The sequence below is a fragment of the Monomorium pharaonis genome, chromosome 2 (assembly GCF_013373865.1).
Source record: "Monomorium pharaonis isolate MP-MQ-018 chromosome 2, ASM1337386v2, whole genome shotgun sequence".
NCBI classification, from domain to species: Eukaryota; Metazoa; Arthropoda; class Insecta; order Hymenoptera; family Formicidae; genus Monomorium; species Monomorium pharaonis.
Genome location: NC_050468.1, coordinates 7,164,791 through 7,177,998, shown reverse-complemented (window position 1 = coordinate 7,177,998; position 13,208 = coordinate 7,164,791). Strand labels below are relative to the sequence as shown.

General features: G+C 28.0%; 3 protein-coding genes across 3 annotated transcripts in view; all 3 read right to left on the bottom strand.

Annotated features, from left to right (window-relative positions):
* The window catches only part of LOC105840746, a 171,261-nt gene that overhangs the window by 79,861 nt on the left and 78,192 nt on the right, over positions 1 to 13,208 (bottom strand). The gene's annotated exons all lie outside the window — the stretch shown is intronic.
* LOC118644249 lies at positions 1,203 to 3,460 on the bottom strand. Its single transcript, XM_036282341.1, has 2 exons — positions 3,408 to 3,460; positions 1,203 to 2,025 (listed from the first exon to the last, which is right to left on the bottom strand). Exon 2 carries the CDS (start codon positions 2,023 to 2,025, stop codon positions 1,303 to 1,305), a length of 723 nt encoding a protein of 240 aa, XP_036138234.1. The 5' UTR covers positions 3,408 to 3,460; the 3' UTR covers positions 1,203 to 1,302.
* On the bottom strand, positions 8,918 to 10,691 carry LOC114255446 (protein G12). The gene is made up of 2 exons (XM_028194082.2): positions 10,623 to 10,691; positions 8,918 to 9,743 (listed from the first exon to the last, which is right to left on the bottom strand). Exon 2 carries the CDS (start codon positions 9,741 to 9,743, stop codon positions 9,021 to 9,023), a length of 723 nt encoding a protein of 240 aa, XP_028049883.2. The 5' UTR covers positions 10,623 to 10,691; the 3' UTR covers positions 8,918 to 9,020.

Below are 13,208 nucleotides of genomic sequence, written 5' to 3'. Positions count from 1 at the left end.
CGAGTACTTTTGGGTATCATTCTATCCTTGTTTCATATTCAACGAACAACAAGGGTAGAATGATACCCAAAAGCACTCGGGTGACGTTTCTGAACGCAGCCTTAGTGGTTTAAGAAATCCAAAAACAAAATAATGTTCCAAATTTGGTGCCTTTCCTCTATAATAACTTACAGAATCCAAAACTTTTCAGATGAGATACTTTTTTATCGTAATTAAGAGATAAAAGTAAACGTTCCAATGAAACATAAACTTGAAGAAACATGTATATATTTTTAGTTGTTACATAATTGTTACACACACATACACACACAGGCACACACACAAAAGAGAGAGAACAATTTCTTTAGATTTAATAAACAGTTTTGTTAAACTTTCAAAGCATATATCTTATAGTTTTAATAAATTTTATACACACTTCTTTAGAAATAAACGAGACGTTTTTTAAGTCGATACAACTAGCAGATACGTTTGAGTAATTGTTGTTCAATTTTAGTGACTTTAGTGCGTGAACTCTTTATGTGATAATTAATGTCGCTAATTTCTAAATTAACAAACAAAAGTTGATACTTTTTTCGTTGGATTTTATGTCGATGCTCACATAATTTTGTGTGAAAGTCAATATTTGTCCTTAAACCTTGAATGTGCTTTGGTAAAATGTCATGCTTTCGGCATTTCAAAAGAAAAATTAGTTGTTGATTCGCTGTGCAAGTCTTCATTCTTATATTAATTCAAGATTTCATTAATCTGATTGTTAAGGTTGCAAATTTATTATTGATCTTGTTGAAAAAATTTTTTTGTATGTATACACCATAATTTGGGTCGTGGTGTGAAATCAACAATGTCAACGGCAATAATTTTGAAAGTCGCCAGTAATGATTTAAAATAAACGAGACGTTTTTTACTGCCAGTCGTGTCGACACAAAGTCGACCTATCTGCCAGTTGTGTCGACTTAAAAAACGTCTCGTTTATTTCAAATCATTACGGCGACTTTCAAAATTATTACCGTTGACATTGTACATTTCTTTAGATTTAGTAAAATTTATTAGAAACAAAGAAATATATGTTTCGGGATAAAACTGTTTATTAAATTTAAAGAAATCTTTTTCTCTGTGCACATACATATATATTTATATATATATATATATAGGGGAAAGAAAAAAATAAAAGCCGTTTATTTTAAAATAATGAATTTATTAGTAAGTCAGAAAAAATAATTATTATAATTTATTTCATTATTATATTATCACATAATTACTGTGTAAATTGCAAGCAGCAAATGTGCAGTAGATTAAAGGCTGATTTTAATTTTCTACCTTAATGCCAATTATTCTTGAACTAAAAATTACTATTTTTTCAAAATCTATTCCTTTTTCTTTCGTCTTTGTGTTAAACTCCTTGTAGGTTTCAGTAATGCCTATATCGTGGACGATTTTTCCCATCTCCTTCGACGTAATTTTCGTAATGAAATCAGCATAGACTTTCGAAGTCCTCATCTTTTCTTCGTAAAGAGCGTCAATTTTGTCCAAAGGTAATATATTATAAAGATCCTTAAGCATTCCTTCAATTCCATCACCAATCTTTTGCGTCTTAATTAAAGACTTGAAAAGGCCTTCTATCTTAGGTGGTACATAATCTTCCATGTCAATGGCACGATGATATTCTTGGATAGCTTGAATAATAGGCAATCCAGCCTTTTCTAAATATATCACCAATGCTTGATGTTCCTTAAGAGCTTCAAGAGCACGCAGCAGATCATGGAATTCATTTGTAAAAAGAAATTCTATAGCTTCTTGTACTTTTTCATCCTCATTAAAATATTTGATTAATATGTCAACAAACTCTTCTGCCGGAATAAGATTGATAAAATCCACTAGCTCTGCTATTAAATCGTTATTTTTGCCGAATTGTATTGCCGAATTTTGCCCAATGTCTATTGCCAAATTTTTGCCATAATCTAGAAATGGGTAAGCTTGTCCCAGACCCACAACGGCCAGAACAGCAACCAATCCTAACGTAAATTTCATCTGCAAATTAATATTAAATATATATACATTACCATATATCTTCTGTATATAAAATATAATAAAACCATTGAAAAATATTTTTTATCAAAAATTAATTTACTAAAATTTATGCGATTATACATTAACATAAGATGACATAAATAATCAGTTTACAAAAAATAAATAAAAAGGTAAACTTTAAAAATATAAAAAAAATTAAAAACATAAATTATATAAATCGTTAATAACAAGAGTTAATTAAAAACTATTAAAAAATCTACTAATTAAATTTATATTAAAAATAGAATTATATATTTATCACTAAATAAATAAAATTAAGCGTATGGTAATTTTGTGTGTAATATGTGTGCGCACACACACAAAATTTTTTAAACTTTTAAAGGGATACTAAACCTGTTTTGTTTTACCAATTATTTTAATTATTTCCAATTTATTAATCTTTTAATTGTATTTACAAAAAAAAATTTAATTTTATTTACAAATTAAAAAAAAAATTTTTTATATAAAATTCTTACATGCGTATTATGTTACCGTCTGTACTTTAATTGTGGACAAGGGTTTTTAATTCTGTAAATACAATTAAAAGATTAATGAATTGGAAATAATCAAAATAATCGGTAAAGCAGGACAGGTTTAGCATTCCCTTAAGAGAACGCTAAACAGTTCGTTAAACTTAATCGAGGTCAATAATGTAGAACTATTCGTTTATCTTTGTTCATAAAAATATTCGCTTCAAAATACAAGTTATGTAGCTTATACATACAAATGAATGGTACACAACAATTCGGAATAAATTGAGGAATAAAACCATATTCGTGATTACAAGTTATGATTACAAGTCGTAAAAAAGTTATTTATAGGATCAAATTTTGTTCATTTAAGTGCTTTCACTACATTCTTAATGAAAGCGCTTAAATGAACAAAATTTGATCCTATAAATAACTTTTTTACGAATTGTAATCATAATTTGTTATTACCGCAGTTTGAAATAAATTGAGTAATAAGACTATATTCATCAAATTACAATTACAAGCTATAAATAACTTTTTTTATAGCTTGTAATTGTAATTTGACGAATATAGTCTTATTACTCAATTTATTTCAAACTGCGGTGTACCACTCATTTGTACGTATAACCTACATAACATGTATTTTGAAACGCATATTTTTATAAACAAATAAAGTTTAAAAACTTGTTTGCATTTTTGGTCTTGATCTAATCGTCCTCGAGTTTAATTGTGTACGTACTTTAAACGTGTAAAAGAATTTTCAATTGTGTAAATTCAATTCAAAACTAAATGGTTGAATAGAACGGCGGTAAAACAGACGACTTTAAAATCACCTTAATGCATATAAAACACATATAAAAAAATTTTACTTACTGTGGCTGCTGTGTGACAGATGCGTATTGCAAACCGTTATTAACGGTCGCATATTTATATAGTGGTCATATCAATTCATATGAAAAAAAAAGAATAGAAAGCTAGATAAAAAACTAATTAATCAGATAATTAAGATATTATGAGAGATTAAGTTTCACGCGAAATTTACGAATTCTTTGATAAGCTTTCAAGGAAAGACAGATAAAATATATACATAAATAATCACATCTTATATCTGTGTTGTATATGAATCGTATTCAGTATCGATGGAACAGTACCAACATTCTCAACAATACAAATATTCTTAAAACCATTTTTATTTTTAAAAAACACAAAATAACACTCTGGCAGATTTTGCAAAGTGTATTACAATAGTATGAATACCTTCTATATAGTATCACAAAAAAATTTTTTTAATATGTATAATACCTTTAACTCTTGCAACTTTGTACAATGTAGAAATATTATAAAAGTAATATGTAGAAATATTATAACAAATAATATATTAGCTAATAAGTAAAATAAAAATATAACAAAATTAAATTCAAAAGGATTATAGAACTCAGATTCGCAATACTTGCAGCAAGTGGTCCAAAATCCTGAACGCAGGCAATATAACTTTACACATCAAATGCATGTACCCATTATGTCAAACATTAAATTCAATTACGTCATTTGAAAGCTATATTCGAACACACAAAGTTATTATAATGTTAATAGATTAATACCCGACATGTTTCTCAAAATGCCGAAAAGAATACACATCTATAAAACTTACTATTTGCAATATTAAAATACTTTTATAACAATAAACACTTATGACCAGTGGTCATGTTATAACGTTTAAACAGTATATAAAGAAACAATTTAGATGGTTACCCTAAAACAGTGCTCGGAATTAGTTGCACATTTCGCCTCGATTCCTGAGGCACCGCCTGCTATGCCCCCACTACCGCTGTAGGCTCGACGGCCGAGCCGCCGATCGCGCGCGTGGCCTTGTGTCTCAGGAGCGTTCTACGATAGATATGCCTGGTCCATTCGCGTGATTAAAAAATTCTCTTGCGCTGTGAATAATTTTTTTATTTTTACAGACAATTAAAGTTATTAATAATATTTTTCCTCCTGGGTGATGTGGAAAGCTATTGACAAAATTGCAATTATTACATTGTGTTATATTATGCTCATTATATGTATATACAAATATGTTTATAAACGTAAAAATAATATTAATAACTTTAATTGTCTGTAAAAATAAAAAAATTATTCACAGCGCAAGAAAATTTTTTAATCACGCGAATAGACCAGGCATATCTATCGTAGAACGCTCCTGAGACACAAGGCCACGCGCGCGTTCGGCGGCTCGGCCGTCGAGCCTACAGCGGTAGTGGGGGCATAGCAGGCGGTGCCTCAGGAATCGAGGCGAAATGTGCAACTAATTCCGAGCACTGCCCTAAAATAACATAGAGAATACAAAATATTGTGAATTCCCTAAGACCATATCTATTCCATAACCGCCTTCTCTCCTTTAATATAATAGAATTTATAATAATATGATGCGTAATAAGTGCGGAAGATCACACATGATATGTACGCATATTGTACTCGCAGAATTACCAACGTTTTACCGTCATTTCGCGACACGCATATGATAACTCTCACTGAGCAACGCGCATGAATCGGCTTTTTCTCACTCGTGCTAAAAAAGCCGACTTTCTTCCGCACTGTTACACTATATCTCCATTTTACTCTCTTTCCATTTAAAGTTTCTTGGCGAGGACAATTAATTATATTTAAAGACATATAAAAAAAAGAAAAAAGCTGTTTATTTTAAAATAATAAATTTATTAATAGATCTAAAAAAAATAATTATTATTATTTATTATATATTAATTTATTATATATTAATAATTTTTATATTTTGTTATTACGTTAACATATAATTTATAATAATACATATAAATTGCAAGTAGCAAATATTCAGAAGTTTAAATGCTGACTTTAGCTTTCTATCTTAATGCCAATTATTTTTGCATTAAAAATTGATATTCCTTCAAAATCTAATCCTTTTTCTTTGATCTTTGTGATAAATTCCTTATAGGTTTCATTGACGCCCAGATCGTTAACGACCTTCTCATCTTCTTTGACTTAATTTTTGTAATAAAATCAGCATAGACTTTGGAATTACTCATCTTTTCTTCGTAAAGAGCATCAATTTTGTCCAAAGATAATATGTTATAAAGATCCTTGATCGCTCCTTCCATTCCATCACCGATCTTTTGTGTGTTAATTAGAAATTTGAAAAAGCCTTCTATCTTGGATGGTACATAATCATCCATTCCGATGGCACGATGCAGTTCCTGGATAGATTGAATAAGAGGGAATCCATCCTCTTCTACATATTCCAATGCTTGATGTTCCTTAAGAGCTTTGAAAGTACGCAGCAGATCGTGGAATTCATTTGTGAAGCGAAATATTATAGCTTCTTGTACTTTTACATCTTCATTTACATACTTGACTATTATATATACCTAATCTATATACTCTTTCATCAAAATAAGATAAATAAAATCATCTAGCTTTTCCATTAAATCGCCATTTTTGCCAAATTCCATTGCCGAATTTTATTGCCAAATTTTTGCCAAAATCTAGGAATGGATAAGCTTGTGCTAGACCCACAATGGTTAAAAAAATAGCAAAGTGTATGTGTGTGTGTGCGTGCGCGCGCGCCATTTTCTTTCCAAACAATTTGTTAATATATGTAAAACACATAAAAAAATTCTCTTTACTTACTGTGGCATCTACATGGTAGATGCGTGTTGGAAACCGTTGTTATTCGCATATTTGTATAGTGCAGTAATATCAATTCATAAAAAAAAAGAAAACTAAATAAGAAACTAAATGATCAGATTAAGATAATAAAGTGTCATGTGTTATGTAAGGTCATGTGAAATTTTACAAATTATTTGATAAGTTTTCTAGTAAAGATAGATAAAGTATATACGTAAATAATCATTTTTATATCTATGTTGTACGTGAATTGCAGTCGGTATTTGCTCCGGTTGTAGATATAAAAATACATGGAAATTTACATTTTCTGCTTCATGTCATGTGATTCATAAATGTACAAAATCGTTAAATATTCCAAAAAATTATAAGGAAAGTTCTTATATTAATTTAAAACGAAAACATTAGATGATTATTTCCAAAACAGCTCAATTACACAGATACGGAGTTATTTATTTAAATTTTATAAAATATTTGATTTATGCATTTCTACATTTTCTATATAAATAATTAGTTTCAATTAAAAAATATATTTTATTTTAATTTATTTTAACTTACAGTTATTTTTTTATATCTATCTGTTTGTTACGATTTGATTGTTTTTATTAAGATATGCTATCTCTTTGATTTGTAATATCTTATGAGTAGCGATAACATTAAAATATTAAGAATGACGTTATCTTAAAATAGTTAATCGGAGATTCCGAAGTTAATCATTCTTAATTCATGGTTCACATCAAATTTATAATATCTAAATCATTTATCATTGGTAACAATTTTTTATATTTCCGTTATTAAATAAACAAGAATTACCCGAGACAATACTTAGAAAATAATTTATCTCTCGGAATATATTTATCTGTAAAGAAGGGTGTCAAAAAAGAGAGAGAGAGAGAGTGATTTTTTTCCGACTAGAAAAAACCTTGGAATTTAGTTTTTCTTTATAGTTTTGAGGGTGCTGAATTCAAATATAAAAGTCTAAACTATTGAAAATTTGGGGAAATATATTAAAATTAGAGATAATGTTAGTTGTAAAATTATTAAAGCGAAATAAGGAATAACGCGTATTATATATACGTATACATGAATGTGTCCAATTACCTGTTTAACTAAATATCGCAAGCTCCGTGGTGACCGCACGAGAAAAGATTATTAATATGTGTGTATAAGAGTATCCCAATTGCCTTATCTTTTCGCAATAACAACGTGAGTATTACAAAATAATCGTGTGCTTATGCTATACGTCATTTCCAAACGCAGAGCGGTGGATAAGATTCCGGGAATCTTCGGGAATCTCCGAATTAAACTAAATTCGATTTTAAAGATAAAAATGTCGATGCCGTTGGCTCAACAAGCAAACCCATATGTAAATAGCAGGTAAATAAATAACAAATAAGTATTTGGTACAATAATACATGACAATAATGACTTACAGAATCCAGAATTTTTAAGATCTTTTTAATTATATAAAATATTTAAAAATAAATAAATAATAATAATGAAAAAGTTAAATAAAAAGAACATAATGAAAAGAAAATAATGAAAAAAACATTATAATAAAAGTGGCTTAAATTTTTTTTTTTCGATTGGTATGCATATAGGAACAGAAATATAAGAATCCTTGTAATAATACGATTTTGGAAATTTGGTTTTATAAATAGGTTTTATAAAAATATGGGCGTAATTCTTACAATAATTGTAAATATACTATAAATGTGAAATATATTATACTAAACCTTCTTTTTAAAAAATATAAAACTTTAATGTAAAATTAAACAATTAAATTATTATCAGCTATATAAATGGATAAAAAGTTTACATTAATTGTACTTCATTTTTTAAAACACTAACAGGATGCGCAAAACGAGACATAATCTGTTAATTTTTTATCTACATTACTCATTTTCCATTTACTTCATATTTTAACTTTTAGAAATAAAGGTAACTTAAGTAAAATAACCTGTATATGGATTTATTGATACGGATTTTCATTATAGAGGGAGTTTCATAATATAATTTTTATTATGAAGTTTTGTAAAAACATGTATTGGACAAGATTACGCTCGAATATATAAATACACCGCGGGTCTGTATGTCTGTATGTTCACGAACTACTCCGTCATTTGTATTCCGAACTTAATGCAACTGGTTTCAAAATTTAGCAATTTTTCCGGAGCTTAAAACTAAAAGTCCAAAATTTCTATATACAGTGTGTTACAAAAATAAAGGGCTGATTTCCATAATACATTTAAGTTGTGTGTGTGTGTGTGTGTGTGGGGAGGTAGGACAAAAGTCCGACAAAGCGCGGACAAAAAAGCTAGTAATATATAAAAGTAATAAAACGTAGTTGGTCCTACAAAAATTACTTTCATTGGTAAAGCAGAATTGCCTACAGATAACACACACACACACACACACACACACACACACACACACACACACACACACACACACACACACACACACACACACACACACACACATCCCCGTAACATTATTAACAAAACGAATATACATACAATAATCCTTATAAAAAATTATACATCTAAAAAAATATTTAATGTGTGTGTACATATCGTATTATAGATGTAAAAAGAATAAAATATAAAAAATTGGTTATCTTTATTTCTCCCTTATTTCCTACCCTCAAAATTTTCTTTATAAGAATATTCAATTTGATTTAAAGGAATATGAAAGAAGAAGAAAAAAGTTGTTTATTTCATTTAATAAATTTATTGGTATGTCAGATATAATAATTATTATATTTCATTATACATATAATTTACTATGTAAATTGCAAGTAGCAAATGTGTAGATTAAAGGCTGATTTTAATTTTCTATCTTAATACCAATTACTCTTGAATTAAAAATTGCTAATTTTTCAAAATCTATTCCTCTTTCTTTCGTCTTTGTATTAAACTCCTTATACGTTTCAGTAATGCCTATATCGTGGACGATTTTTCCCGCCTCCTTCGACGTAATCTTCGTAACAAAATCAGCATAGACTTTTGAAGTCCTCATCTTTTCTTCATAAAGAGCGTCAATTTTGTCCAATGGTAATATATCATAAAGATCCTTAAGCATTCCATCAATTCCATCACCGATCTTTTGTGTCTTAATTAGAGACTTGGAAAGGGCTTCTATCTTGGGTGGTACATAATCTTCCATGCCGATGACACGATGAAATTCTTGCATAGCTTGAATAATAGGTAGTCCAGCCTTTTCTAAAAATACCACCCATGCTTGATGTTCCTTAAGAGCTTCAAGAGCACGCAGCAGATCGTGGAATTCATTTGTAAAAAGAAATTCTATAGCTTCTTGTACTTTTTCATCCTCATTAAAATATTTGACTATTATGTTAACAAACTCTTCTGCCGGAATAAGATTGAGAAAATCTACTAGCTCTGCTATTAAATCGTTATTTTTGCCGAATTGTATTGCCGAATTTTGCCCAATGTCTATTGCCAAATTTTTGCCATAATCTAGAAACGGGTAAGCTTGTCCCAGACCCACAACGGCCAGAACAGCAACCAATCCTAACGTAAATTTCATCTGCAAATTAATATTAAATATACATTACCATATATCTTCTGTATATAAAATATAATAAAACCATTAAAAAATATTTTTTATCAAAAATTAATTTACTAAAATTTATGCGATTATACATTAACATAAGATGACATAAATAATCGGTACAAGAAATAAATAAAAAGGTAAACTTTAAAATTATAAAAAAAATTAAAAACATAAATTATATAAATTGTTAATAACAAGAGTTAATTAAAAACTATTAAAAAATCTACTAATTAAATTTTTATTGAAAACAGAATTATTGTATATTGATCGCTGAATAAATAAAATTAAACATATAGTAATTTTTTTGTGTAATATGTGGGCAGAGGATGCTAAACTGCCCGTCAAACTTGATCGAGGTCGATAACGTAGAGTCGTTCGTTTATTCTTGTTCATAAAAGTATTTGGTTTAAAATACAAATTATGTAGCTTATACATACAAATGAATGGCATACCTCAGTTCAGAATAGATTGAATAATAAGACTATATTAGTCAAATTACGATTAAAAACCGTAAAAAAATTATTTGTGTAATCAAATTTTATTTATCTAAACGCTTTCACTACACATTTTTGAAAATTTGATTATACAAAGAATTTTTTTTTACAGCTTTTAATCGTAATTTGACGAATATAGTCTTATCCTTCGATCTATTCTGAAGTGAGAGATGCTATTTATTTGTACGTATAAGTTATTTCACGTATATAATTATACGTACATAATTTGTATTTTGAAGCAAATATTTTTATAAACAAGGATTAACGAATGACTACATTATTGACCTCAATCAAATTTGACGGGCAGTTTAGCATCTTCTTAATGCATATAAAACATATATAGAGAAATTTTACTTACTGTGGCAGCAGTGTGACAGATGCGTATTGTAAACCGTTATTAACGATCGCATATTTATATAGTGGTCATATCAATTCATACAAAAAAAAGGAATAGAGAGCTAGATAAGAAACTAAGTAATCAGATAATTAAGATATTATAAGAGATTAAGTTTCACGTGAAATTTATGAATTTTTTGATAAGCTTTCTAAGAAAGACAGATAAAATATATACATAAATAATAACATTTTATATCTATGTTGTATATGAATCGTATTCAGTATTGCTCAATTTTATATATGAAAATAAATAAAAATTTTTATTTTCTGTTTCACATCATCTGATATAAATATACAAAATAAACATTAAATACTTTAAAAATTATAAGGAAAGTTACATTAATCTTAGAACAGTTAATTATTTTTCACTTTAAACGGCACACTGAGTTGTAAAATGTATTTCTCCTCAAGCTTCTTCTTGCGTGTACCCCTTCTTGGGTATTGTTTAAAAAGCATAATTATTTTGATAAATAAAACTTGATAAAATAAAAAGAACAATAGCTTAAGAAAAAAAAATAAAGATACAATAGATCTGTTTCATTTTGCTTCAAAATAGTAAAAAAATTATTCTTTAATACAAATGTTTTTTTTCAACACAGAGAAAATACATGATTAAAGTAAAAAAATTATTAACATATTTTTATGATTCTAGTTAAAAGAATGCTAAACTGCTCGTCAAACTTAATCGAGGTGGACAATGTAGAGTCATTTGTGCACGTCATTAATAAAATTTTGTATGTATTTCTTTTATAGATTTAGAAATCCTTTTCCAGAATTAACACTTGCAACTTTGTACATTGTAAAAACATTATAAAAGTATTATAACAAATAATATATTATCTAATTATATAAGTAAAATAAAAATATAACGAAATTAAATTCAAAAAAATTATAGAACTCAGATTCGCAACACTCGCAAGTGGTCTAAAATCCTGAACGCAGGCAATATAACTTTACACATCAAATGCATGTACCAGTTATGTCAAACATTAAATTCAATTACGTCATTCAAGCCATATTCAAACACATAAAGTTACAATAAAGTTAAAAGATTAATGCCCGGCATGTTTTTCAAAATGACGCAAAGAATACACATCCATAAAACTTGCTATCTGCAATATTGAAATACTTTTATGACAATAAACACTTATGACCAGTGGTCATGTTATAACGCTTAAACAGTATAAAAAGAAACAATTTAGATGGTTAACCCTAAAATAACACAAAGAATACAAAATACTATGAAGTCCTACATCTATTACATAACCGCCTTTTCTCCTTTAATGTAAAAGAATTTATAATAGTACGATAAGTGTGTAATGATAACTCTCGCTGAGCAACGCGTACGAATCGACTTCTTCTCACTCGTGCTAAAAAAGCTGAACTTTTGCACTTGTTACACTATATCTCCATTTTACTCTCTTTCTTACCATTTAATGTTTTCTTGGCGAGAACATTTAATTATATTTAAATACATATTAAAAAAGGAAGAAATAAAAGTTGTTTATTTTAAAATAATAAATTTATTAGTAGATCTCAGAAAAACTAATTATTATGTTAATAATTTTTATATTTTGTTATCAGATTAACATATAATTTATAATAATAAATTGCAAGCAGCAAATGTTCAGAAGTTTAAATGCTGAGTTTAGTTTTTTATCTTAATGCCAATTATTCTCGCATTAAAAAAATTGATATTCCTTCGAAATCTAATCCTTTTTCTTTGATCTTTGTGATAAATTCCTTATAGGTTTCATTGACGCCCAGATCATTAATGATTCTTCTCATCTCCTTTGACTTAATTTTCGTAATAAAATCAGCATAGACTTTGGAAGTCTTCATCTTTTCTTCGTAAAGAGCATCAATTTTATCCAAAAGTAATATGTTATAAAGATACTTGATCCTTTCATTCCTTCTATTCTATCACCGATCTTTTGTGCGTTAATTAGAAATTTGCAAAAGCCTTCTATCTTGGGTGGTACATAATCATTCATTCCGATGGCACGATACAGTTCCCGGACTTCCTGGATAGAATAATAGGGAATCCATCTTTTTCTATATATTCCACTAATGCTTGATGTTTCTTAAGAGCTTTGAAAGCACGCAGCTGATCGTGGAATTCATTTGTGAACAGAAATATTATAGCTTCTTGTACTTTTACATCTTTATTTACATACTTGACTATTATATATACTCAATCAATATACTCTTTCATCGGAATAAGATAGATAAAATCATCTAGCTTTTCCATTAAATCGCCATTTTTTCCAAATTCCATTGCCGAATTTTATTACCCAATTTTTGCCGAAATCCAGGAATAGATAAGCTTGTGCTAAACCCACAATGGTTAAGAAAACAGCAATCAATCCTAACGTAAACTTCATCTGCAAAATAATATTAAATATATTATATATTACAATATATCTTCTGTATATAAAGTATATTAAAAACCATTATTTTAAAAGATAAAAAGTTATTTTTTATCTAAAATTAATTTGATAAAACTTACGCGGTTATAATATATTAATATAAGATGCGTGACATAAAT